Source organism: Musa acuminata, chromosome BXJ3-11 (assembly GCF_036884655.1).
Source record: "Musa acuminata AAA Group cultivar baxijiao chromosome BXJ3-11, Cavendish_Baxijiao_AAA, whole genome shotgun sequence".
NCBI lineage: Eukaryota > Viridiplantae > Streptophyta > Magnoliopsida > Zingiberales > Musaceae > Musa > Musa acuminata.
In genome coordinates, this window is record NC_088359.1 from 31113765 (window position 1) to 31139336 (window position 25572).

The 25572-nt window shown below is 43.3% G+C and overlaps 3 protein-coding genes across 16 annotated transcripts; 1 reads left to right on the forward strand and 2 right to left on the reverse strand.

Annotated features, from left to right (window-relative positions):
* The first annotated feature begins 267 nt into the window (after nt 1-267).
* Nucleotides 268-9570, forward strand: LOC103972287 (uncharacterized). Of its 10 annotated transcripts, none has more exons than XM_065174476.1 (13): nt 268-805; nt 883-948; nt 1068-1337; nt 3411-3553; nt 3628-3681; nt 3759-4001; nt 5564-5725; nt 5869-5949; nt 6124-6189; nt 6955-7029; nt 8709-8770; nt 9076-9259; nt 9378-9570. In XM_065174476.1, the coding sequence occupies exons 7-13, from the start codon at nt 5654-5656 to the stop codon at nt 9423-9425; spliced, it is 588 nt and encodes a 195-aa protein (XP_065030548.1). In that variant the 5' UTR covers nt 268-805; nt 883-948; nt 1068-1337; nt 3411-3553; nt 3628-3681; nt 3759-4001; nt 5564-5653; the 3' UTR covers nt 9426-9570. The 10 variants fall into 10 exon arrangements, 9 of the variants coding, with proteins under 9 accessions (XP_065030548.1, XP_065030549.1, XP_065030550.1 ...); XM_065174477.1 differs by having other exon boundaries at nt 1068-1142; XM_065174478.1 differs by lacking the exon at nt 1068-1337.
* On the reverse strand, nt 9496-12605 carry LOC135653048 (auxin transporter-like protein 1). 3 transcript variants are annotated; one of them, XM_065174474.1, is made up of 8 exons: nt 12256-12605; nt 11971-12174; nt 11690-11875; nt 11441-11553; nt 11167-11350; nt 10945-11042; nt 10125-10590; nt 9496-9934 (listed from the first exon to the last, which is right to left on the reverse strand). In XM_065174474.1, the coding sequence occupies exons 2-8, from the start codon at nt 12157-12159 to the stop codon at nt 9701-9703; spliced, it is 1470 nt and encodes a 489-aa protein (XP_065030546.1). In that variant the 5' UTR covers nt 12160-12174; nt 12256-12605; the 3' UTR covers nt 9496-9700. The 3 variants fall into 3 exon arrangements, with proteins under 3 accessions (XP_065030546.1, XP_065030545.1, XP_065030544.1); XM_065174473.1 differs by having other exon boundaries at nt 11971-12185; XM_065174472.1 differs by having other exon boundaries at nt 11971-12193.
* Nucleotides 12606-17797: 5192 nt separating this feature from the next.
* On the reverse strand, nt 17798-25507 carry LOC103972290 (uncharacterized). 3 transcript variants are annotated; one of them, XM_065174770.1, is made up of 4 exons: nt 25363-25507; nt 23782-23955; nt 18585-20730; nt 17798-18264 (listed from the first exon to the last, which is right to left on the reverse strand). In XM_065174770.1, the coding sequence occupies exons 3-4, from the start codon at nt 20078-20080 to the stop codon at nt 18018-18020; spliced, it is 1743 nt and encodes a 580-aa protein (XP_065030842.1). In that variant the 5' UTR covers nt 20081-20730; nt 23782-23955; nt 25363-25507; the 3' UTR covers nt 17798-18017. The 3 variants fall into 3 exon arrangements, with proteins under 3 accessions (XP_065030842.1, XP_018676461.2, XP_009384855.2); XM_018820916.2 differs by having other exon boundaries at nt 25270-25475; XM_009386580.3 differs by having other exon boundaries at nt 25043-25475.
* Between the last annotated feature and the right edge of the window lie 65 nt (nt 25508-25572).

Consider the following 25572-nt stretch of genomic DNA (forward strand, 5'->3'; position numbering starts at 1 on the left):
ACGATCCATTTTCTATCAAATATTAATATATAATATAATATTATCAATATAATATGTTTTTATTATATTTATATAAAATAATATAATATTACTATATTGGAAGTTCTAAATTTTTAATCAAGGGTGCATGAAAAAAAAAAAGTGATATTTGAACAGCTACGTTGGCAGTATAGATTGACGAAAACCTCCCCATTCATTCAAGTAAATTAAAATATAGTTATATCAATGGAACCTCCGAGACAAAAAGTTGGTGAGTAATATTTTCTATTTGATATTTTCTCCGTGAGGGGAAAACTTCCCCCACGACGCGAGTCTTTGGGCCATAAAGACAGACGGACGACGGAGTTCTCCAATCTTCGCCGGACGTTGTTGTGCTCCACCCCGGACAGCAGCAAGCGGAACCGATTGAGGTTGGGAAGGCGTGTGGAAGGAGAGAATCCCGGTGTCCTTCTCGCGGTCATTTCTTCATAAGCCTTGCGCGGAACCCTACTTGCTCACGTCGCGCGGCGTGATGGGCCGTCGACCGGGGATCAGCTGCAAGGTCTACCATTGAGACGTGTTCCTTGGAGAAGCCGAAGTGTTCCCGGCCGCCAAGAACAGCGACGGTAAGGGCCATAGCTCGCCGTTCCCTAACACCAACGAGATACGCGTCGATTGCCTCTCCCTTCCCAGCGAGCGGTGCCTTCCCCTATCCGTCCTCCAAACCATCTCCCCTTTCGCCCTCCGCTGCAAACTTCAAGCCAGGTCCGACGCCGATCATCCCCTCCTCAACCGACTCTACCTCTCATGCTTCCGAGAACGCAAGGTCCCTCCTCGTCCCTTTTTCTCCTTTCTCCTCTTTCTGTGCAAGAATCCCTATGGTGCTCATTCTTTCTTGTGCAGGATGCGGTGGTGGTCGCCGGGAGCGAAGAGCTGCATCTTGTGACAACGCCGAGCAAGGCGGAAAAGGTCTCAATTAGTCTTGTAAAGTCTGTTTGTAATTTGCATTGGCTATGAAGTGTTTTCTGTGATGGTTGCTTGTGGATCCCGAGTGAGGTGATTCCTCTAACCCGGTTTTTCTTTTGTAGATCCTAAGGGACCATGGGAGGATTTGGTGAGGCTGACCTTTGCGGACGGACACGCAAGGGTGTCACACGACTTAGGTAAAATCAGCTAAGTTCGTGACAATGCGGCATATCAAAACATCGGAGGTGTCATACAAAGGCATTTGAGCGTGAAAGGCGACAGTGTGTTCCTTTAGGTCAGAGTTGCCGTAAAAGGCTTCTAGTGATGGAAGGCAAAAATTTGTCAAGTTCAATTTCTCCTGGATGCTTTGGGTGAACGGGGAGCGATCCGAGGTGAGATCAATCGAACCTTCCCCCTTGGATTGCTGGAACTCTCGACGCATCTCGTTTAAGCGTTGGTCCATTTGTCATAGTTGGGCCCTCAAGGAGTCGTCCGTTGAATCCGTTGACTGGGTCTCTGATTCGAGAAGGGTAGTGCGTTGATGCAGCGACGTGCTAAAATCCACGGTTTGGGAGCGGGGTGCTCCTTCTGCCGGTAGCTTAACGGGCCTAGGACAATCCTGAGCTGTCGGTACTGGGTCAGTTAGTGGAATCCCGACAGGTGTGGACGACAACAGTGGTTGGGACATCGACCATGGTTGAGACAATGGTGTGACTTGTTGAGTTAGTTGGGCAGGAGTGGGGTGATAGCCTGTATCATGCCCGTGAGCGTCTATACCTGGTGAGTAAGATTCAAGAATGCTTCGGCGGGAACAATCAGGTGGCCCATATTTGTCCCCGAGGTGAAAGACCTGGGTAATTGAACAGACGCCAGTAATGCCCTGGTGTTTAAGCAAAAGTGGATGCATCTACATGGGGGAAGGAGGGCAGTTGTCCCCTCGAGTAAAGGTGCTATGGGTTAGAGGCAAAGCCTCCTCACTGGATCGTTCGTTGAGAGGGTTAGCGGGTGGACGTTCTTGCGACATTCAGGCCCATCCTCTAGCGCCAAAATGTCGAGGGAAAGTACCGTCGACGTTTGAGTCAGCCCGTTTGATCTAGACTCGAAGGTGTAGAAATGTTCAAGGTCCCCTCTAAGTGGCCCGGACGTATTTGAGGTGGCTCCGAGGTGGACTTGGAGTGGCTCCGAGGTAGGGGTTCGACTTCCCGGGCACTTCCTACACAAAGACTAGTGTCGGGAGAAGTTTCCCGACCCGATCCCTCCGATGCTCAAGTCAGTCCGAGGTTCCTTTTGGGGTATGAGGTGTTCTCCAAAAAAAGTGTCCCTTAGGCTGACACTAGGGTGGTCAATTGAGGGGGCACCTTGTAACGACCCCATCGTCCCCCTTTGGCGTCTTGCCCACGGGGGCAAAAAGGGAGGACAAGCCCGAACGATCTCTCGTGGACTATTGTCCATGGGGCCTGAGAAGCTATAATTGCCTCCCACGTCGGCGATAAGGGGAGGATGATTAGGGCCCTTTCTTCCGTATCAGCATCCTCGAGGTGATTAGTTGGCAGGTGGTGATTGGTTGTCAAAATATTCTCTATCATCGGGGTTGTGCACCTTTATGTTGTGGCCTGGAGTCGGCACTGCTTGGTCCAATCTTGAAAGCGCAAGGTCGTCCATGTGGCTTTTAATGGGGAAGAAAGATGGGGGAGCGAGGTCGGGCCGAGGAGCTCGGCTCGGGAGCTACGATCGAATCTTCGAGGGCGTCCTGAGGTGGAGTCACGTTGCGCTCAATCTGCCAGGATCCTACACGATAGGTCAATGTCAGGGGGAGGTTCCTAACCCGACCCCTCCGATGGTTAAGTTTGTGAGTGTAGGTGTGTCTTTTTTTTGTCTCCCCTTATCCCAGGATAGGGAATTGGTATTTATACATGCGAAAATAGCTCGGAAGTACGATGGTTGATAGTGACCACCGGTACCTCCCAAGGCACGGTCGCGCGGGCAACCGACCCGTACACCCCTATGGCATGGGTTGGCCCATCCGTGTTTCTAGGGCACAACGTCGACTCGTATAGTCCTGTGTGGCACGGGACCGAGTGGAAGGGTGCCGCCTACCAGGTTGAGTTCACAGTCAGCTCCACGGTGGCCGCCAACTAGCGAACTGTAGTTAGTGCGAGAATATTCCCTATCAATTGACGATGTCCGAATCAGCTTAATACGATTCGGGCCCATGTGCACAAGAGAGGTGAGATATCCGAATCTTACTATTGTTTTGGACTGATGTCCATGTGGCCTAGCTGTTGATTGGGTCTTGCCCCCTCACTGCTGATTGTGTTGCCATGTGTCAAGCCACCATTGGGGGAAAAGATTTCTACTATCACCTTTGCTTTGAAAAAAAAAGTAAAAAGATATCTTAATTAATTTATAGTGCCTACTCTGGTGCGTTCTTGTGTTTTTCCTTAATTGATTTGCTTCTGATGAAGATGGCAAGATATCAGTAAATCAACCATCTGCAAGCAACATAAATCTATATAGTGAATCGGGACAACCAAGTTTACTTGCCGGCTTGCCGCATCCATGTTCATTTCTACAATGCAAGAAATCGGCAGGAGATGTAACTCTTAAGGTATTTGCTTGTGCTGAATCCCAAAGGATTTTCGTCTTGTATCTAACTTTTCTTTTTCTTTTTGTATTGGACAGATTGAGTTAAGGTCCATAAATGGAGGCAATAAGGATTTGCAACATTATGTTGAGGTGAGTGATTTTATCCATTTTGGGAGCTGGTCGACTTGGATTGTTTAACCCTTGATTTTATCCATGCTGTGGCCTAGAGTTGGCACTGCTTGATCCAATCTTGAAAGCGCAAGGTCGTCCATGTGGCTTCTCAAGGGGAAGAAAGATGGGGGAGCGAGGTCGGGCCGAGGAGCTCGGCTCGGGGGCTACGATCGAATCTTCGATGGCGTCCTGAGGTGGAGTAGCGTTGCGCTCAATCTTGCCAGGATCCTACACAATAGATCAATGTCGGGGGGAGGTTCCCGACCCGACCCCTCTGATGGTTAAGTTTGTGAGTGCAGGTATGTCTTTTTTTTGTCTCCCCTTCTCCCAGGATAGGGAATTGGTATTTATACATGCGAAGATGGCCCGGAAGTACAATGGTTGATAGTGACCATCGGTACCTCCCAAGGCACGCCCGTACGCCCCCTGCGGCATGGGTTGGCCCATCCGGGTTTTTGGGGCACGACGTCGACTCGTATAGTCCCGTGCTTGGGCCATAGATGTAGTTGCAATTATGTATGTGGCTAGCGTCACATGGTCGGTATACAATTCCCCTGCATTGTGACCGAGTATCACTTATGGAGTTCTGTGAACATACCTTAACAAAGTGTGTGCAACATACTCATTTAAGAAGTCATTTCATATATGGATTGGTGTGGTATTTATGACACTAGAATTTCACTTCAATAAAAAAAAAAAGAATTTCACTTCCTAAAAGTTTGAACAGTTAGGATATTTTAGTTCATGTTACTGCTTTACCTATATCAAACTTTTCCTCCTTTTTGTATTTATCAAGGCCTTTCTTAGTGGGGGAACCTAAATTTCTCATTAGACTGTGAATTGTCTGACAAGCTATTATTGGATATCCACACACATTAGCTAGACAGTGAAGGTTTATCGAGTTTTTTTTTTTTTTGTTTGTAAAACTCCTTTTTGAAGTGTGGTTGGCTGAATGTGCACTTGATCAATGCCTGTCATGTCTTACCCCTTGAGTCAAACAATTTTGATGAGATCAAATATGATTGTTCCGAAAATATTTGAAGGTGGATTTCTGGTACCAAGCTTGTAAGTTGTAACATCCCATTAGTCCCACATCGGAAGTGGGCAATGAGTATGATTGGCTTATATGGGCCTGATGAGTGTACTACGTTAACTTTCACTTAAGCATTTTGGTCCGTGATTGAAAGGATCAAAATGGAGTTATTGGCCAGTTGGCTCATCAGACCCGAGTCGTGATTGTAACACCCCTGATTAGTCCCACATCGAAAGTGGGCAAGATTAAGATTTGACTTATAAGGGTATGATGAGTGTACTACTAGCAATTTCAACTTAAGCATTTTGGTCCGTGATTGAAAGGACCAAAATGGAGTTATTGGCCAGTTGGTTCATCAGACCCGAGTCGTGATTGTAACACCCCTGATTAGTCCCACATCGAAAGTGGGCAAGATTAAGATTTGACTTATAAGGGTATGATGAGTGTACTACTAGCAACTTCAACTTAAGCATTTTGGTCAGTCGTTTAAACCAAACGAAGTTGATAGGCTAGTTAGCCCATCAGGCTCGAGTCGTGACAAAGCTTTCGCTCATGGGAAACTGAATATGCATTAAACTTATTTATTTTATGCTGAATCAGTTGAGCAAAGTTATTAGTGATGACCTATTTTTAGTAATATTTTACTGTTGAACCAGCCTTTTATATATCATCTCACTATTTGCTTAGTACTACTTTTGCTGCTTCTTCTTGGAAAGTTTGTTGCCGCTTGAAGTTTTTTAGTGCTTTTTGTAACTGGACAACTTTTTATGTGAGTTCCATAACAGATCGGCTATCTAATTTACCTTTTTTTTTCTTGTGGAATTGTAGGAGACTATTCATCCTTTATTGTGCCTGCTACTGGTGGTATGGTTACAAGTGTTAATAAGCATTTTCTTGGGAATGAAAATGGCTTCTTAAATGATACGGACAGCCCTCAAAATGAGCCAGCCAAGAAAGAACACTCACCTGCCAGTACATCACAAAAATTGGGTATTGACTTAGATTCTTCTCTGTCCTGTCTGGTATTAAAAAACTAGCAAGTAATGAACATATGCTTTTCTGTAATGCTTTGAAATTTGTTACTAATGTTGGAACAGTCATTTAACTGAGCAAGCTCCATATTTAATTTCTAGTGTTTGGACGGACAAACTATAGTATTCCAGGAAAAAACAACATTTTCTGTGATGCCAAATAAGGGAGAGTATTGTTTTCAGGTTATATAGCTCTGTCTCAGTTCAATTGTTTATAACTATTACATTTACCTTCTATGTTTCTTGCTCTCATAACATGCTTATTCTTTTCATTTTATGGGTTAACAATGAAGCATATCTGATCATTTCATACTCTTTGTGAAAATAATTATGATTTTGCACCTTACTATCTTATAGGTTGAATTAGCTGGAAATATTTTGGGAAAGGGAGTTGGTTTAAGCAAAGAGGAGGCTAAGCTTCAGGTGGTCCTATCATCTTTTTGTCCACATTTCTTTTTGTACTTGATCTTCATGGATGCATGTCTAGTTTCCTTTCCCTCTATATTGTAGGACTGTGAGCCCTGAAAAGATAATTTCCCTTTTTCCATCATTTTAGAAATATTTCTCTATGACTTTGTTAATTTACCTCTCATATTAAAGTTAGGAGGGCAGTGCTGATCAAGCCACTCGACTGTTTTGTGCTTGTCATTTTGTCTTCGAATTGTAGCATTCTGTCTTTTAGGTAATCTTGCATCTGAATTTGAGTCACATATCGTTGGACACACAATATCGATTTCTGCTGTCATACACAAATTCTTATTGTCTACACTCTACAGTGAAATCGGTCATGGATGGGTTACTTGTACAGACTGATTGCTGAAAGGGTAGGCCAACATGTTTTATCCTAATCAGTTTTGATCCAAGGCCTGCATATCTTGTTTCAACTTCTAGTTTGTTACATGTCATCCTTTGTTTTTCACCCAGTGGAATGTCTTTCCACAACAATATCTGTATAAATCATCTTCAACTTGTGATAAAAGATTTAGCTATATCAACACCCATTTAAAATAGCATTATTTGATGTGTGATATTTTAGAACTTATTGGATATGTTTGTCAATCTGCATCATACAATCTTTAATGTTTGCAGTCTGATCTTATTTGCCTCAGATCCACAATGCTCACAGTTTGCAAAATATTTATCTGGACATTCTAGTTTCTGCCTAATATCCACTTTAATAATATATAGGCTGCAGAGGAGGCACTCCTGACTCTTAAGAACAGACTTGAAACGACAAGCAAAGAGATGTTAAAGATCATCAAGGTTATGTTGCATTGCATATTTACACTGATTTATTTGTCAACTAACTATTTGAAGTGACTTTTGTTGTAAATTTAGTGTTTTCTTGGTTAGCTGAGTCAACTAACTATTTCAAGTGACTTCTGTTGTAAATTTGGTATATTATTGGTTAGCTGGGTCAACTAGCTAATTTAAGTGACTTTTGTTGTAAATTTGATATATTCTTGGTCATGACTTGTTGTATAGATCTTTAACCATCTATATATTTTATGATCAACTATTATATTGAAGTTACCATATAGCTTACCTTTAAATGGTGTTGTTTAAAGGCTTCATATACTGTAGGATATCTAGGCCTTTTAGATGTATTTAATTTTGTTTAAATGGTTGATAACCTCTTTGTTTATGAAGAATGGAGTATTATGATTGGAGGTTAAAATTTTATTATAGATTTAACATTGTCATTTCCTTCACATTGTGGATGCATATACCATTCTAATGACTGCACTTCGTATCTAATATATTCTTCTGATCTTTTAAAATTTTGGGATTCAGAAGCTGCTAGCTTTTACGAGTGAGAAGCTTCCTGAACTTTCTTATAGGAGATGATTAAGATTTGTGATTGGATTTTTGTTTTTTTTTGAGATATCTTCCAGAATGCCATTTAAGGTCATGTTATATACATACACAAACTTACCTTTTAGCATAGCATCGATTGTCACTCTTCTAGCAGATAGTCTCTCTAACTTGAGGTAATTCATTTTGGTGTAACCTTTTTAAAGTTACTATAGCCTATACATGACCCTACAAAACTAGTTCCTGAATCTATGCCCTTGTGCTCAATAGTTGTGAATTAACTGTTTAAAAAGTTAAAAGTGAATGAAATCCTTTTCAATGTTCTAAGTGTTAAATTTTGTGTAAGTCCGGATACTTTGACTGTTGTGTTCTAGGAGGGGCATCTATGTCGCTTATGGTATAAGGTCATTTAAATGTTTGCTAATGAGTTGGTGAATTAAACAGGAAAAAAACATAATGCTAAGAGACACTATCATAGGGTGATTATATGCCAAAAAATTGAGCAAATGATGAAAAAAGAATAGCTGTCACAATTGATTTTGGAATATCCTATATAATGAAAACTTTCTTTTGGTCTTTTGAGGTCCAGTTGTTACTTACGGAATTGAATCTAATTTATGTCTTGGACTTTTGGTTGCTCAGTTAAGAGTGATTTTGATTTTGTGTTTAGATGCAGTAGCTTAACATTTTTTGTTCAATGGGCCTAATGACTAAAATGCTCCATTGATGGAACTGATGCGAGTTTACAAAGTATCCTCTAGAATACCATTGTGCATAGACATTCAGAGGTGCAAGTTCTTATAGTCGACGGTTCTTATCCCTCGAGCCCTCATGGAATTTCTGTTGACTTCCTCATGCATTATGCTTGTCACATTGACATCTATTCATATTCAACAGGAAGTTCTTTTATCTTACTTGATTGCTGATCGGTCTAGAGTTCTTAGAGCTGTGAGCAGAGTCAAATTTTGGTAGAACTCCCTCACAAGATTCTCTGAACTTCCTGTATCAACCATATACGATGGTCTGTATAGAGAGGCTATGTATTTGAACATGGCAGGCAAGAAAAAAACACTTGAATTAGATCAGAATTTTCACTTGACTGGAAGGTTTTTCTATTCTTGGTGCAGGAGAAACCTCAGTCGTGTATTGGAGATTTTGACAAGATTCTATGGACCGGTGATGCTCTGAGGTAATCAGAAGGATTTTCCATCAACTAAGTATATCAGATAGTCTGGTTATTGGTTCTTTGGAATTTATGCTTGGAATTCCTGTGTTGCTTGCTCTCTGTTAGCTGTGTATCTAAACATAGTCTTGTTTGTAGTCCATTCACAAAGATATGACAAGTTTTCTGGGGATTCATGTAATTGTTCTCTCCTATTTGTTGAGCTTAACATAGTTATCTCTAGAAATTAGTACTAAGGCCCACATAAATGCTTCCTGCTGAAATCTTGTCTTGATTGCTGAGCTTGCTAATGATGGTGGTGGGTACTGCAGCATTCCAGCACATTTGGAATCCAGCATGCTGCTTGATTTGCTGAAAGCACCGTATCCCTCCCCGCCTTTTGTGGTGCAAGTAGGACATGATGCAGGTAAAATGCTTTCTGAGGATGAAGCACACCATCATATATATCCGAGCAGCCTTTTCCTCCATTTCCTTTCCTTTGATGCTCCTAACCAGGTATGATCCTGACGCCATCTTGTTTTCGTTTGAGCCGTGGCTTTAATAGTAATCCTAAACTATTTCTACCCTCCATTGTCTGATGTATCACAAAGATTTTAACTGTTAATGGTTTTAGCCCACCACCGATTGGAGCAGAGAAGGAATCATCATGGGAGGAGGATGACAGCTCTACATTTATGTGGCTCGTATTCAGAAAGAAATGGATATATATATACATATACATATATATATGATTTGCATGTGTAAAGCTGCAACACGATTATTCCTGCAATTTAACGCGTTGAACAACCAGACAGAAGAAGTTACAACATGCGAGGAAACCATCGTGTAGTGCCAAAAGAATAGAAACGCAGGACAAAGCATTCAGCACAGCCTCTCGTCCAAGCATTCCTTCCTATGTTTCCGGTGAAACGGAGAACTAAGTAGAGGTGCATCAGTTCAAAGCTGGCGACGCTGCTGTGGCGGAAGGGCAGGGTGAGGAGGATGGGGGTTGGGGCACTGGTAGCACTTGGCGAAGAGCCCAAAGGTGTCGACTTGCCTGACGAAGTTGGTCATGCTGGCCCATCCGCCGAGTCCGAAGCCGACGACGAGCACCCATCCCACCACCAAGGCGTTCACCACGTACATTCCCGTCCAGCTCGGCAAGAAGAATGGCGGTTTCTCCGCTGCATTCTGCAGGGTTTAGGAGGAGATTTAGATCTGTCTTATTAGGCGAGGTTAAGATGACGGAAAGCAACCGCGGATCGTCGTCATGTCTCCATCCATGTCCATGGAGGACCAGATGAGTGGACTGGTATCCTTGGACGGTTCATCTTAACCACGTAGAACAACTGAGGGCAGGCAGGGTAAGAAGGACGGGTACCTGTCGTGCAGATGGTGTCCGGTAGGTGAGCATATGTGCCAGAGCGGGAATAATGTACACGGTGAAGCTGACGAGGAGAGCGCCCACCGCGGAGTTGATGGGGCCAAAGAAGGGGAAGATGATGGCTAGGAACCAGATGGGGATGACGACGGGAAGCCGGGCGAGGGCGCGCAGGCAGACGCTCTTGGCGTCATGCATTCCGATCACCTTCTCCCACACGAAGTACAGCGGGGTGCAGGCGAAGCCGAAGGTGATGAACTGGTGGATCAGCATCAGGATGACGGCGGCGTCCCTCCACCTCGACTTGGGCAGCAGCGAGAAGGCGTTGGAGTGCGTCAGAAGCTGGTCGCCGAAGGCCCAGTAGGTGGCGGCCGCCGACGGCAGCGTCAGGGTGAACACGTACACCGTGGCCAGCAGGTAGATGTGCTTGAACTTCTGCGGTTTCCACATCGCGTGCATGATCTCCCTGCAGAGATGGAGGAGTTACAGAGTAAATAAATTGAGGGATGATAGCATGAGCAATGCATGTTCCTGTAATCAGATCAAATTCTTCGGTGCTCCTCTGTTTTCCTTCTAAATTACGTTATCTAATTCCAGGTAGTTCCTTTCTCTGGTCGATCACCACCCGGCAGACTTGAAAGTTCAGATTCCCACTGCGACGCCTTCCTTCTGCGATAGAGACCTGTGGACTCCGACTCCGGAGGTAAAGGATGATCGAAACTTGCATCTGACGAGTTCTGCTGCTAATTACAGCCTCCTAAGGTAAGAGTGATGAATCATCGGAGCAAGATGGGGCCGATGGGGGAAAGCGAGCACTCACACGGTCACGGCGTGGCCGCCGAAGGTGTAGAGAATGTTGGTTGCGCCGGTGAAGTAGAGCACTAGCTGCGTTGGACCCGAGTGCGTCACCCCTTCCACCTGCATCATCCATCCGGAACAGAGCATCATCGTCATCATTCCTTCTGTGAGCTTAATTAAGTGGGCAATCAAATCAGCCACCAATCAGATCCTACGCTACTGTTCTCGTTGTGGATGACGTTACCTGGCCGTGGACGGCGGCGGCAATGGTGAGGTACCAGGCGGTGTAGGTGGTCATGCCGAGGCCGAGGAAGGACCATATCCTGTAGTTGTGGAAGGAAGGTATGAACACCGTCGTGGCGCAGCAGGCGCCGAATATGTACGTCCACGTCCTCTTGTCCAACCGGTCGTTGATGTAGTATATGTTGCTGCTCCATCACCGACACCGATCAAGCAAAGCTTTCATGGGTGTATGACCTAGCGACGCATCTCGACCCGAAAGAGGGGGAAAAAGATACCTGGCACAGGCTATGAGCTGAATGACGGAGCCGAAGAGGAGGAAGGTGCAGTTGAAGGCGAGGCCGGCGGCCTTCCAGTATGGCCCCAGCAGCCCATCCAGCACCTCGAACCACTGTCACAAACAAGCACTCCTCTTAGTCAGTAGCAGGAAGAGGAACTGAGGGGTTTGTCGACTTGGAATCTTGACGAGGGAAGTGGTCGGAGAGGAGTGAGAGAGAAGGAACCGGAGAGGCAAGGGGGGACCGGACCTGGATGACGTGATTCTTGAAGCTGACGTTTTCCTTCTCCTTTCGGGCGCGGTACTCGATGTAGAGGACGCTGATGAGGTACGCCGTCCAGCTTCCGAGGAAGCCATAGAACATCTGCAGGATCACCCCGGACAGCATCCCCAGCTGCGAGAACGAGTAGGGCAGCGTCAACAGCACCTGCGCCACCTGCAATTGACACCAGCTCCACTCGTCAGCAGAGAGAGAACGGAAGAAACAAATGGAATCTTCGTCAGTTTGTGATCAGTGTGGGTATGAAGTACTTGATTGGAGGCGCAGCTGAACCAGGCGTCCCAGGCGGAGCCGCCGTGCCAGAGGAGGCTCTTCATGCTGAACACGGAGTCTGTCTCGCCTCCCCGCTCCTTGTCGCCACCTTGCGCCGTCTCATTGCTGAAGGTAGCAATGTCAGTCGCCGGGATGGCTGCTTCCTCAGCTTGCTTCGGCGGGAGCATCCTTGACAGTGATCGCTGCAGAAAACCTTCGAATCTGCTTCGAGTGACAGTTTTGCAGGACAGCAATCGAAAAAACAAGGAATCAAACTGAAGTACCTTAATTCAACTGAAGCAGAGAGACCAAATGATGGGTCGAGTACGGGGAGGAGGAGAGGAGGTGAGTCCGGGTGGTGTTGTCAGCTCTTTAGCTGAAATGTACTGGAAATTACTCGTGTCCTCTGGTTCTCGTCATCATTGGTATCAGATGGAGCTGATGGTTTTTGGGTTTGATTCCGCTGCGGGAAGCAAAGGGAATAGGGAAAGGGGAGGAGGAGAAACAAATGGTATTTGATGGCAGGATCGAGCACTCTCCCTCCACCCTTTATGGTCAGCAGCGGTGGGACTCGGCTTCCTCTGTCCCAACGTTTCTTAGGCTGCAATCATCTCTCTCTCTCTCTCTCTCTCAACTGTTCGCTTGATTGACGACTCCACTATTTAAGATCTCAAAGGGTAGGAAACGAAGAATATTAGGTGTTTGCGCTTCTTCTTGCATGACCATTTTGGTCTTTTATACACACACATAAATATATATATATATATATATATGATTTAAAAAAAATTAAATTTTTTTTTTATTCTCACGTAACATCATTTATTTTCTAAATGATGATATCACCTTTGTTATGTCGCTATGGTCTTCGTTCATCTATCATGCTTTTGTTCATTGCTATCGTTGTGTCCTCATCGTGATCACCTTTAGATTATTTTTTTCTTGATCTATTCTTTATTGTATTGTATGAGCTCCTATGATCATAGAGATAACTCTTTAGATAAGCTCTTATTGTAATAATAAATTTTATTATCATTAATAATTATCTTAAAGGTTTATTTTTCTCTCCTTTATCATTTTTGCTAGTGTTTTTTAGGCCAAGCATCTTATCATAACACTTGTTGGCATAGGTTTTCTCAGGCTTAGATCGATCAACAATATTGCGAAAGAAATAAATGAAACAACTTGATATGAAATAACTATTATGATGACATGGAGTATGAGATGGCCTACAAGACAGACAGAGGAGACGCATATGGTTGGTCGAAAACCCTCTATACTCGAATCAAAGAATACTCTATAACATCAGCATGAGCATGGTAAGGTTGTAAACAAAAGGAGAGAGAGAAGGATTTATATTTAAGCAAATACGAGGGTTTTTTTAATCTATTTTAAGCCCCTCAATATCTCGTGTGATGTTAAGAGATACCTTCTCTTAGCCAATATTATTCTGAAGTTATCGTACTTCTAACGTCAATGATTAAGGTATCATCATTTTATTATCGTTTTAATTATGAGCTTATCGTACTAACATGCATCCTAACTACGACGGAGAGAGAGTGATGTTGTTGTAAGATATTCTAAATTTATTTATTTATTTATTTATTTATTTATTTATTATTATTATTATTATTATTATTATTATTATTCATCATTAAATGAGATATTTTTGGAACCAAATTAAAGCATCAATATTTCATCAGCGGGTGTTGTGATTTTTTTGTATTGTAATCAAAAGTTACTACCGAGGACATAAAAGAGAGTAGGATCAAATGAATTGATTCGACAGATCGAACGGGAACAATTGACCGACTGTCCTTCTCCCTAATTGGAGACTGTTGTAACCTTTGTTTTCTTGGATGAAAGCAGCTTATAGATCATTTTCTATTGTTAATAATACAGCCACAACACACCACAACAAGAGTACCACACCACGTTATCCTTCGGCTCCGAGCAAAGCGGCACTCGCAGATCTCCTTTCTTCCTTCCTTTTTGACTCACCCGACGGTGTCATGGCCCCCATTAACTTGTCTTTTCTTACACATACTTGCTCGGTGATTGGAGACGTGAGGCCATTACTGCCTGCAATAGCTATTTAGGGAGGTGGGAGAGTCTTTAATTAGGAGTTAAAGACACATCGATGGCATCGTTCGAAGAGTGATGACAATTATGTAGCAAGTCCCGGTCGTCGACAAAGGCATGTGCATGGCAACTTGATGTTGATGCTAAAGCGTGTCTTTTCTGTCGCAGTATCAAAAGTCTCTGAGGAGGATTGACTATTAGCATTTGCAAGATCGATCACATGATTTGAGGAGACGAAGCTGTGAAGGGTATGTATCATATCTGTCGCTCGCTATGTTCGTTCATTTTGTGGTGAAGCCTTTGTTTAATTTTAGCTGAAATTTATTTTTATTTGATCATGAAAGCATCAAACCTAAAAAATTGTGTCCCATCTGATTTTTTTTATTTGATATCGGTGCGAATGTTCGTCAGAAATCTTTTTATAATTGATTCTGAAGATCATTACTTTCGATATCGATAATGATTATGGAGAGTAATTATGTGTTGCTCGAATCTAAGACGTGATAACAATTGGTTTGATTTGGTTGTGATATCGAGGTGTCGACTTGTTCAAATAACAAAATCATACGTCTAAAACCAATAATTTTTTATGAATTCATCCAAAACTAATAACTTATCAACTAGTACTAACAGGAGGGTCAACGAGACGTTGACTTATAAGTATAACTATTCTTTTCTATCGTGAAAAAGGGACTATCTAAAATGAATAATTACTCGTGAGTCATCGTACTCTCACCTACGATAAATAGTAATTTAATTGATCTAATTCAATTATTAGATCGGAAGGGTTGAAAAATTGAAATGAACCAATTTTCAATCGGATTATACAAACCGATCTAATTTTATAATATAACCAAAAAAATACTTAATTAACTTTAACTTAAATTATTATTATTATATGTTTAAGAGGGGCATTGTGTCAATCATGAAATTAGGATTGACGTGAAGGAAACTAAAATCGAATCGATTTAGTGTAATTATCATAATGTTTTTTTGTTGATTGATGTTATCATGTTATACAACAACAACAACAACAACAGAAGAGTATGGTGGAGAGGTGGGCAGTACTGTAGTTGAAATCTGCAGACTCTGAACATGAACACCACCCTGAGAAAACACCAAAGGGAAACACTGTTCTCGACAGTGTCGTATGGGGATGCGAGGAAGGCACTAAACAGCAAGCTCATACGCATAATAACAAGTTAATATTAATGGCCTTCGGCTGTATTGAGCTCTTACAGCTGTGCCTACTACTTGAGCTCTTCACCAGTACTGTACTGGCCGTGGTCGTGGACGTGGAACGCGGTCGATGGCCACCACCTATGCATTGTTTATAGTGCACGGATGGTGGGGATCTTTCTTCTTCGTTGATCTCCACATTTCCTTCTTGTCTTCCGATGAATCTAATTTCAAAGCTACGTTGTGAAGATGTCCCATGCTAGCTAGCTATAGACTCGGAGCTGAACAAGAAGAATGCGTGTTTATGGCCCCCCCTTGAGAACGAGGGAGAAGAGCAGTACAAGCGACAATAAATGCTTAGGCTGTGTAGATCATCGATCGATCGATCGATCGATGGAGCCAGCAGGGAAAGAAACCCACTCTACATCTCGAGTCTGGTGCCACAAGGCGACTCATGCGCACAGCACCAGTGGACGGATGCTGGCGAGGTCATCGTCCTCCTCGCAAGCAACCTCATTTAGCCTCTATGTGGATCAATCTGGAGAAGGTAGTGACGAGAGGAGGCGACAGAGAGAGGTCGTCCTCGTCCTCGCCATCTGTTCATGGGCGACAAGGATACGTGCCCACCATAAAGCTTTTAGTGGCCGCAGATGGTCCGTTTCACTGTTGTAGCCGAAGCTGCTGGGGTCATGCCATTGATCATCATCTACATCTGCTCCAGCCAAAACCAAAATGATGCATGCAACATGCAAGAACCAGATGGAGTGGTCCAGCCAAATACCCAATATACGAGGAAAACATGGAGTGCTTCTCCATCCTAACAAGTGCGACTTACTCGAACATTGGGCGGATTTGATCAGTCATATCGACGACTATACGCTGGGTGGGGAAAACAAGCACGAAGAACACGGAAACGGGACATCGGTCAAAGAAAGCACTCGCGTTCAATGTTCATCCTATCTGCATTCTATTCTTAATGTTCATAACCATTAGACCGACTGCTCTCTGCCTCCTACCATTATTCTTTAATTCCAAGTCGTCGTCGTCATCCATCTGAATGAGCCCAGTCGAGCTTCGTCGGTCATCGGTCAAGACATTCATGTCTCGTACCCATCACTCCCATTTCCATGTCACTCCACTCCGGCACTCATCTGGATTCCCGGACCACTGAAAAGAAAAGAAAGGCAAGGAATCCGAAAGAGGATGATTAGTTTATGGCCTATTTGCCTAATCTCCCGTGTAATTCTTCTTGTCCCAATCTGTAGTGGTTCTGCGGCCAGTGAGTCGTTCTATGATTGGCTCAAGGAATCCGAATTCGGTGTAGGAAGTTCTTTTGCTAAAGCCTATCATTATTATGTATGACATTACTGTGGAAGCACACGTAGATTGCTCAGCTCAATAATAACCCTTCTAAAAGGGACAATAGAAGAACATGAAGAAAAGAAAGAGGACGATAGTGTGTCTAATAGTAACGACCACGATAGTAGTCAAACAACGACAGCGGTGGTGGTAGCATTGCAAGAAGAGGGCAGCGACTACTCTAATTCTTAATTCAATATTTTAGATTTTTTTTATTATTAAAGAAATAAAATACTAAGTTGTATCGAGCTCAACACTTTTTGAGTTGAATTAAATCTTTTGAAACGGGATGATTCACGTACTCATCCATGCCTAGCCTAAATCGGTACGCACCATCCATTTCATATTATTTTAGACGATACAATAGTCCTTAAAATCCAAAGAAAATAATGAACGCATAATTTACAAGATTCAACACTCCTCACCGATAATGAAAATGAAAGAATAATTATTTTTACTATGATAATAATAAAAAAAAAGTATAAAGATGAACTCAAATTAAAAATCGAACCGCTTGTCCATCCTCTCTAGATCAACCACCCGAAGAATCTTAAAAAGTATTTTTCTCTTAGCACCACCTCCTATCACCGAAATCATGAGATAGTATATAGAACATCAAACCTTAATGTTCTTAATCCACTATCCTTGGAGCAATCTAGTTCTGGAAATCCAAAACTATAATGAATATGAAACACGGATGTAGGAGCCAAGCATTGGGCAGTGATAAAACTGAGATGAGTCGGGCCTCATAAGAGGCCCATGGACATCATAATATCTATGTGCCCCAACAAGGCCCACATCGAAGCCTCTTAAATTTCATGAAGTTGGAGTCGGATCATTCGATCATTGGTGGAATGGGCCACTTGTCGGCGATGGAGTTCCATATCCATAAGGAATTCCGCTAAGGTGGTTCACCGTGGGAGGATGGAATCAGCTGCGTTCCTATGGATAGTTTCACCAAGCAGTGCCCGAGTCCACACACACACTGGGCACTGTCAGCATTGAGAGAGATGACAGTAATGCCAGATCCAAGCTTATCTTTCTGCCGATAACAATTTGCAGTGGCTTAATCATGATGGAAATTGTCCACAGGTCAAGGAGGAGGAACACATCACCGTCGAATAGATCACAAAGGCCAGGCCACCAATTTCCTGCTCCTGATCGCAAGAAAACGATGCTGAACAGACGAGGAAAAAGAATTCTACCCAATTTGTCATTCGATTAAATCGTCATCTTATTTAATGCAATGCGCCAAAATATATGTACATATACACACTCGCTATACATCGAGATGAAAATTTGATCGATCTATTGAACATATATATCATCAGCTTATTTAATGCAATGCGCCAAACTGTATGTATATATATACACAGACACTACACGTCGAGACAGCAGTGCGTCGTTTGTTTCTTGGTATGGGTTGATGTCACTGTTGCCATGCGTCGTCGGTGTCCAAAGGATAGCAGGTGTCCTCAGCGCCCGTGCTCCACAGGAAATGGGCGTAGTTGGCGGTGTGGAAGGGGTTGCTGGGATCCGCAGCGATGGCTTGCAAGTAGGTTTCCTCCGCGGCCGCCATGTCCTTCCTCGCCAGCCACAGGAAGCTCGCGTACTGACTCAATGCCTCCGCGTCGGCCGGCTCCAACCCCGCCGCTCTCTTGAAGTAGTATTCCGCCCTGTCACATGTCCAGAAACCAGTTTTAGTCCTCTTCATTCCGGCACTCTAGCTATCGATTACTCCACCGTCCCACAACAGAAGATTCTGCACTGATGATTCTACACATCAACAGGGCTGGGTGTCACGGGAAAAGAAGCAGAATCAATAGAAGATTCTGCACCGATGCTGCCTATTCTGAGTAAAATGATTTCGGACTAATCAAACATTTAAGACTACTACTACTACTGCTTTGGCTACTCTCTGATGCAATTCGACGAATAGCTTCCGAGCGGGAAAAACAGAGGTAGTGTATGTACGTTGAGGAACTAATCAGGTTACCTGTCGTGATCGTGGAGCACCAGGTAGAGGAACTGAGCAAAGTTGGCAACCAGGAGAGCGTTCTCCGGGTCCTGCGACAGGGTCTGCTGGTACATAATCTCGGTCCGCAAGTATTCCGAGTAGTCGTCGGGCTCCGGCTCGGCCGTGACGGGCGACACGAGCCGCCACAGCGTCTCCTGGTCCATGAGCGCCTCGTCCCTCGTGCTCGCTTGTAACCTCGACACCTCCTCCAGTATTCCTCTCCAAACCCTCACCTCCTCTTCCGCCCTCGGCGCCGCCACCAACGCGCCATCACCCCTTCTTCCTTCTCCACTCTCCTCGATGTCCACCACCCTTGGAGCCGTTGAAGTGCCGTCGGCGAAACTCGTCCGATACGAGAAGCGCTCGTCATCCGACCGCCCATCGCCCGTGGCCCCCGAGACCGGCTTCGCCTTCCCACCGCCGCCCGGGCCGCTCCCTCCGATTGAAGCGGTCCTCCCGATCGAAGAGAACGTCTTGATGGAGGAGCGATCGTGATGGTTCAGGTGACGACGATCTTCCACCACGACTGTCGTCTCGACTAGTGACTGTGCCGGTGGATTGGGCGCAGCCATGGCGGCGGCGTCGAGGTGGCCCATGGAGTAGACGGTGAAGTTGGCAAGGAGGAGCATGACCGAGACCATCAGGGTCGGAGTGCAGGAGAAGATCTGCTGGAAGAGCCAGACGAAGGAAGAGTTCATCTCTCGCTGGACCCGCGCGAGGATCCCCTGGAGGTCCTCGCTGGAGATAAACTCCCGCATCTGGAGCGTGTAGCTCTGGAGCTCGCGGATCATGAACACCATGGAGGAGAAAGCCCGGTTCACGGAGCAGAAGGCCGACTCACTCGCCTCCCGGAACCAACCATCCTCCCACCGCTTCTTCCGCTTTATGATCCGCAGAGACAGCGGCAGCTCCACGCTGTTCGCGTTCTTCTCCACGATCGCCGGTACGATCTGGTCGAGCCAGTCCGGCGGTTCCGGCCAGACGGGGAGCCGCAACGGCTCGTGCTTCGTCGACACGCTCAGAGAAAAAGAACTAGGGCTCGAATCGGAGGACGACGCAGGCGAGACGAAAGCAGCTTCCTCGATACCCTCTTCATAGCCACCACCTCGTTGCTGTTGGAGTTCAATAGCGAACTCTTGGGGCTTCTGAATGAACAGCTCATCGTTCTCCTCCTGGTAGTCGTCACCTTCTGCCTCGAAGCGCTGGAGGCTGCCGCTGAAGGCTCGGCGCAGCGCTCGCTTCTCACCTCGCCTCCTCCGAATGTCCAGCAAACGGACCCTAAACAGCTTGGCAGAGACGGCCCCAAGGAAGGGCGAGGCGAGGACGCGATCGCGGACATGGACAGCCGAACCCTGCCGCTTTCTGCAGCCGAGGGACGGGACCGCGGCAGGTAAGACGGCGGGGGAGGGCGTCAGGGAGTTGGCGCGCGACATCCGCGACCACTGGAAGCACGTCTCGGCATTTTGAACTGCCATCTCCGCCAGCCCTCGCCTTCCACCCCTAATGTCCCCGAGTCACCCAATGGTAATTCAGACGGAACCTATTTGGCAACTACATAGGAAACAACAGACGCAGGCTGGCAACCAAATTCCTCTCTCCCACACAAGAAGAGTGCAGTTGCCGTCCGATTTCAGTCGAGGCTCATTTTGACCGCATGAGATATCGAAAGATCCTGCGCCGCCTCAAGTCAAGGGCCAGCTGTTGGCTCTCTCCTATATAGACATACCACCAAGTTGTTTTCTCAAGACACCAAATTCACAAACACAAGAAAAATATCCACTAGAACACACAGCACGCGGCCTGGGCTGCGCTCGGTTTTTTGCCCCTCACGTGATCTGCATGCCCCCCCGGTCCCTGGTCTACTGTCGACCGCTCGCTACACGCGTCTATTTCCTTTCACGGGGGTTCGGTAGTTGACAGTGGCGTAGCCGTGCCCGGGGGCGCGGTTAAAACGTGAACCTGATCCACGCGTCGCTCCCAGCACGGCCGAGCCTTCGAACCGACTTCAATGCGCGGTTGACGCGATTGCTTCGTTCCCCCTCCCAACCGTGCAGCTTCGTAAAAGGAAGTGCTATTTGGCTGCGAGCGACATCCGTGCTACTTCCACTCGTCGGAGCATGTCGACCTGTTAACACGGTCATGTTATTTAAAGGATTATACAGTAAACATATTCAACAAATTGAAGGATTACTTTTCGCAGAAACGCGCACAATCCGACCGTCCATTTTTGTCATGATTTCCTGCTATGGATTGCTTATCATTTATTAAATTTTACATTTGGCTGAATCAATCAATATATTGTTTTCATGCGCAACAGCCAATGAGATAAAAAAATATCTGATGACCCACTGGGGGGAGAGAGAGAGAGAGAGAGAGAGGGGATGGAGATCAAGGTTCACTTGTACTCAGCAGCCCACTACCTGACACTGGAGTATCCATCTCGATACTGTCCAGATAAGGATGCAGTACAAGTTGGCATTGCCTTAAAGGACGGATAAAACAATAAATTCGAATGTAATAACGTCACTGGAAAAGACATGGATGTTTATGAATTCTGACAAGACATGTGACATATACATATTCAAATTAATACTTTGATGCATATAATTCTCCATATCGTAGGAACATATAATTAGATGAATAAGTGAGCATCTTTGATGAGAAAACGTTAAAGCACATGTAAAAAAAGATAAAGTAAATCAACATAAAAATATCAATCAAATAATAATGCTTCCTACACTAATAAAAGAATTAACCTAGCATATTTTGAATAATGAAATGTTAACCGGAGCTAAAGTCAGACTGGTATTCGTGTCCAACAGATTTTGAGTACCTAAACAAGGATATAAATACCGATATCCATCTCCAACAAATTTGTGCAGATGCAATCATATCCGCTTTCAGTTAATAAGCCAACTTATTCCCACCAAATTTCAGTCATCATAATAAATCAAATGTCACAGGTATGAGAATGCTATTTGATCATCAAGTGCAAAGTCGACTTACCTTTATTGTTCGGAATAAAGAAGAAAATTCTTGTCACAATCATCAGAAATGTTAGCAACTATGGCTGCAAGGAAAAAAGAGCCTAATAACATCATCAAAAAGATTAAAGTGTTAACCATGACAAAATGAATTATTTTGCATTATTCCTTATGGTTAGTATTAATGAAATTCAAATAACTAAATGCTTAATAAATTGGGATTTGAAGCACTTATGTGCAAACATTTCCCCCCTCTTTCTCCAGTAATCGGTTTCTTTGTAAAAATGTAACCTTATATCAAGCAACCAGTCAAACCATCTAATTAAGTATAAGCTTCTCTGACATCAGAAGTCCAGTAGTCAACCTTATATGTGACATAAAAAATAATTTTCATCTTTATTAAGTGGACAATGTCATGGAGTATTACAAAGTCAGCACAGCAGCTTATTCAAATTGGTGGTTTACCTGGAATTTGTTATTCCAAGTGGCGTTACCAATAAAAACATCAAAATTAAAATGGCCATCATCAACAGTGCCGTCAGTTTGTCTGCTACCAAAGACTTGAACATTATTAACTGCAGCATCTACACTAAATTAATTTGACTTCTATGTGACACCTATTAAAATGTTCCATCTAATAGGCTAGATGAAATGCCAAAGACTAGGAGTACTAGTCTCAATCCACACCAGAAGAAACTGCCAGGACGTCCCTTTCACAAATTCATGAACCTTACAGAACCAGCTCAAACAAGCAATTGTTTCTTCAACTGGTGATATGTATACCCAGGAAACATGCATATAAACATTCGTCACTAGTCCTAGACACAGGTTGTGGTACAAGAGAATGAATAAAAAAAGGTGTGGGAATCGACCCTATATCGACTGCAGGCACTGACAAACAAGTCGATTTAGCGGAATCCAAGCAAACTATTTGGATATATCAAAAGATACTATTCTGGAACAAAAATTCAATTTTCCTATTAACTAATGAATTTTCTACATAAAGAAACATACACTACCAAGAAAAAAAACATGTCAGGGGACAATCTTTTGGCTAATTTACACATGACCCGAGCATAATAATTTGCTTTGGCATACATCAACTGCACTGTCGATGTAATAAATTTTATTACCTTAACAATGTAATTAGAGGATCTATTACACCACAAGTCCTCTAATTTTCAAAGTCAATTACCAACCATGTCCACTGATTAAATGCATGACAGAACAGATTTAGAAAGTCTTCAATTGTTAATTAATTTATAAGTTCCACAAAGTGTTTTTCCTTTCTACTCTGGGCTCTGAAAGTTGGTCTATAACTATAGATTCATCATAGAAAAGAAATAAAACGAAATAAATCAAGGGAAAGACAAATAGCTTAATCGAGTAACATAATGCAAGATTATGAACAGAACTAACAGCTGGGAAACAAAATCAAAACCTGTTTCCATTGAGTAGTGATATCAATTGATACCACACAGCTGACTACTTTTTCTTAGGTTGAGTAGCAGTATCAATTGATATCAGCTCATTTCAAACATCATATAGTTATATTGGTTTCTTCAATACCTTCAACAAGTAGAAGACTTCATGATTTTAAATAATATTCATTCTGCTAGAAGAAATTATCGATCCATGTTCCTTCAATCAACTAATTTCTTTCCACTAGCAACAATTTTTTGTAGTTCCAGTATGTAAACACTCTTAAACACATGCACATACATATATTTAGAAATTATACACATGCATATTTGGTTTATCGTATAAAATGCATGTATTAATATGCATGTCTTCCAGTCTGTCTTTTTTGCCCCTGTTAACAAATTACAAAGATACACATGTATGCACTGAGAATCAACACTCAAGACCGTGTATGACATGGCAAGCAAGTTGCTTCAAATTCATGTTACTGCAGAAGTGTACTTCTTAAAACATATTAAGAATTAGCAAACAGTGAATATGGTATCAATTTGCATAGAATTTACTACTAGATCAAGATGCTATTTTATGACCAAAAAACCAAGCAAAAATATGAAGTACAACATGAAATTTATTCCATACCCTTAAGGATATCACACACACATTACTGTCAGGTTTGCAACAAGTGAAGAAACTGCATTATCTTCAAATTTGACGTAGCATAAACCAAAAGGCAAATTGGTAAACAAAAGGAATACAAGAATATGGTATACCTGTTTTTGGTTGCATAATCTTTGGTAGATGCACCCATTTGTCAGGTGTATAAATCGATATATTTTCATAGTATTGAAAGCAGCATGATGCAGATATCCACCCACGTGGACCATCAACCTCCACAGGTAAAATATTCTTTTTCAACTCAGCAAGCAAGTAGTTTCCAAGAGAAACTAGTAAGAAAAGATGGTTTTAAGTATTAGCTTCATAGGCTCCATTAATCAGACCTTCAACAAAAGAAGTAAAGAAATGCATGGACAGAGGTGTAACCTGGATTTCATATTAAGGAGCTAAAAAATATAATGATTCCCTGGTATGTTTTTTCTTTTTATTCCATGATGTTATGTTTCAATTGGAAAGAACAAAGACACACATATATGCGAACAAGCTGAAGAAATAAATTGAAGAGTCTAAATATAGAGGTTCTCAACCAGTTAATAATAATCGCAACAAATTTCGCTAAACCAACTACATGCCGCCAAAATACCTCAAACCATGACATGAAAGCTTTGGCTAAATTGTCAGCTACATGAAAATTTCACAATGTCATATCACCCAATGTAACAACTTATCATGTATTTTCTCACTGTTCCTATTGAACTCGATTTGGTGACCTTTTTGTGGTGTATATTGTATGATTTACATAATGTTCATTAGTGGCGGACCACAATATCTTTATTGTCTATCTCTCAACCGCTTCAAGAGGTGTTTATTCCCCCCACTCGATTGTATCTCCAATTTCATGAACATGATTGACTTGTACCATCTTGATAAAGGATGACTATATCACTGAAACAAGTATATTCATGCATTTACAAGACCAGTGCGAGCAGATAATGCAGATACTTTTTCTTTCTGTGGATCCCAGTTCCTCTTAATTCTCCAATCCTTAGTCCTTCAAAATTTTCCTTAGCTAATTCCTTTTAGTTCTAGGGTTTTCTATTTAATCAAGATCTTCTTAAACTTCACTCGTAGCCAATGAACAACAACACAAGTTTTGTTCGTCTCCAGATTGGTTTGTTTCCAAATTGTTTCCATGGTCGTTTTTCCTAATGCGAGATACTAGCCCTTAATCATCTCAATTACTCCTCAACACATAACAAATCATTTCTTGCCTACGTATTTACAAAGCATGAACCCCCATTCCCCCTCCTTGTTACCAAGAAATTTTTAGGCCTTACGTGAAACAACCGGCAAATCTTCACGACAACAAGTACACAGACTAAAGAGATTAGCATAAAGCGTGTGTGATTGCGGTACCTTCTTCATGTTTCCCATTTCTCTGTGGCATTCAATACAACATCTTCTAATCATGGTCAAGTTTAATAATGCCCTAGATTTCTTTGGAGCCATAAGATCGAACCAGAAAACATGTATCCATCCATCACAAGTTTCATAGGATCAATTAGTACCGACAGATCTGACAAAGGCTAAAGAGGCGAGACCAAAATAGAAGTAAACGGAAGCGGGGACTAGATGAATCAAACCCTTGTCAACGAGAAACCAGCGATGCATCCGGAACTCGAGCATAAATAGAACAAGAAAGAAAGAAAGAAAGAAAGAAAGGGAAGAGGATCCACGAGGAGGTCGACAACGGAGCAGGGGGGCTGAGGCAGACTCAAGTCTCAGAGGCGCCGGCAACTTGGATCGGAGGACTCGATGATCGCGACGATGGAGGCGAAAGGGGAGGAAAGGCGGGACGGAGAGCGAGAAATATGGACTTCGCTGACGATGGCCCGGTCCACACGATCCTTAGAACGATTCCATCTTGAACCAAACCGTCTGGGCTA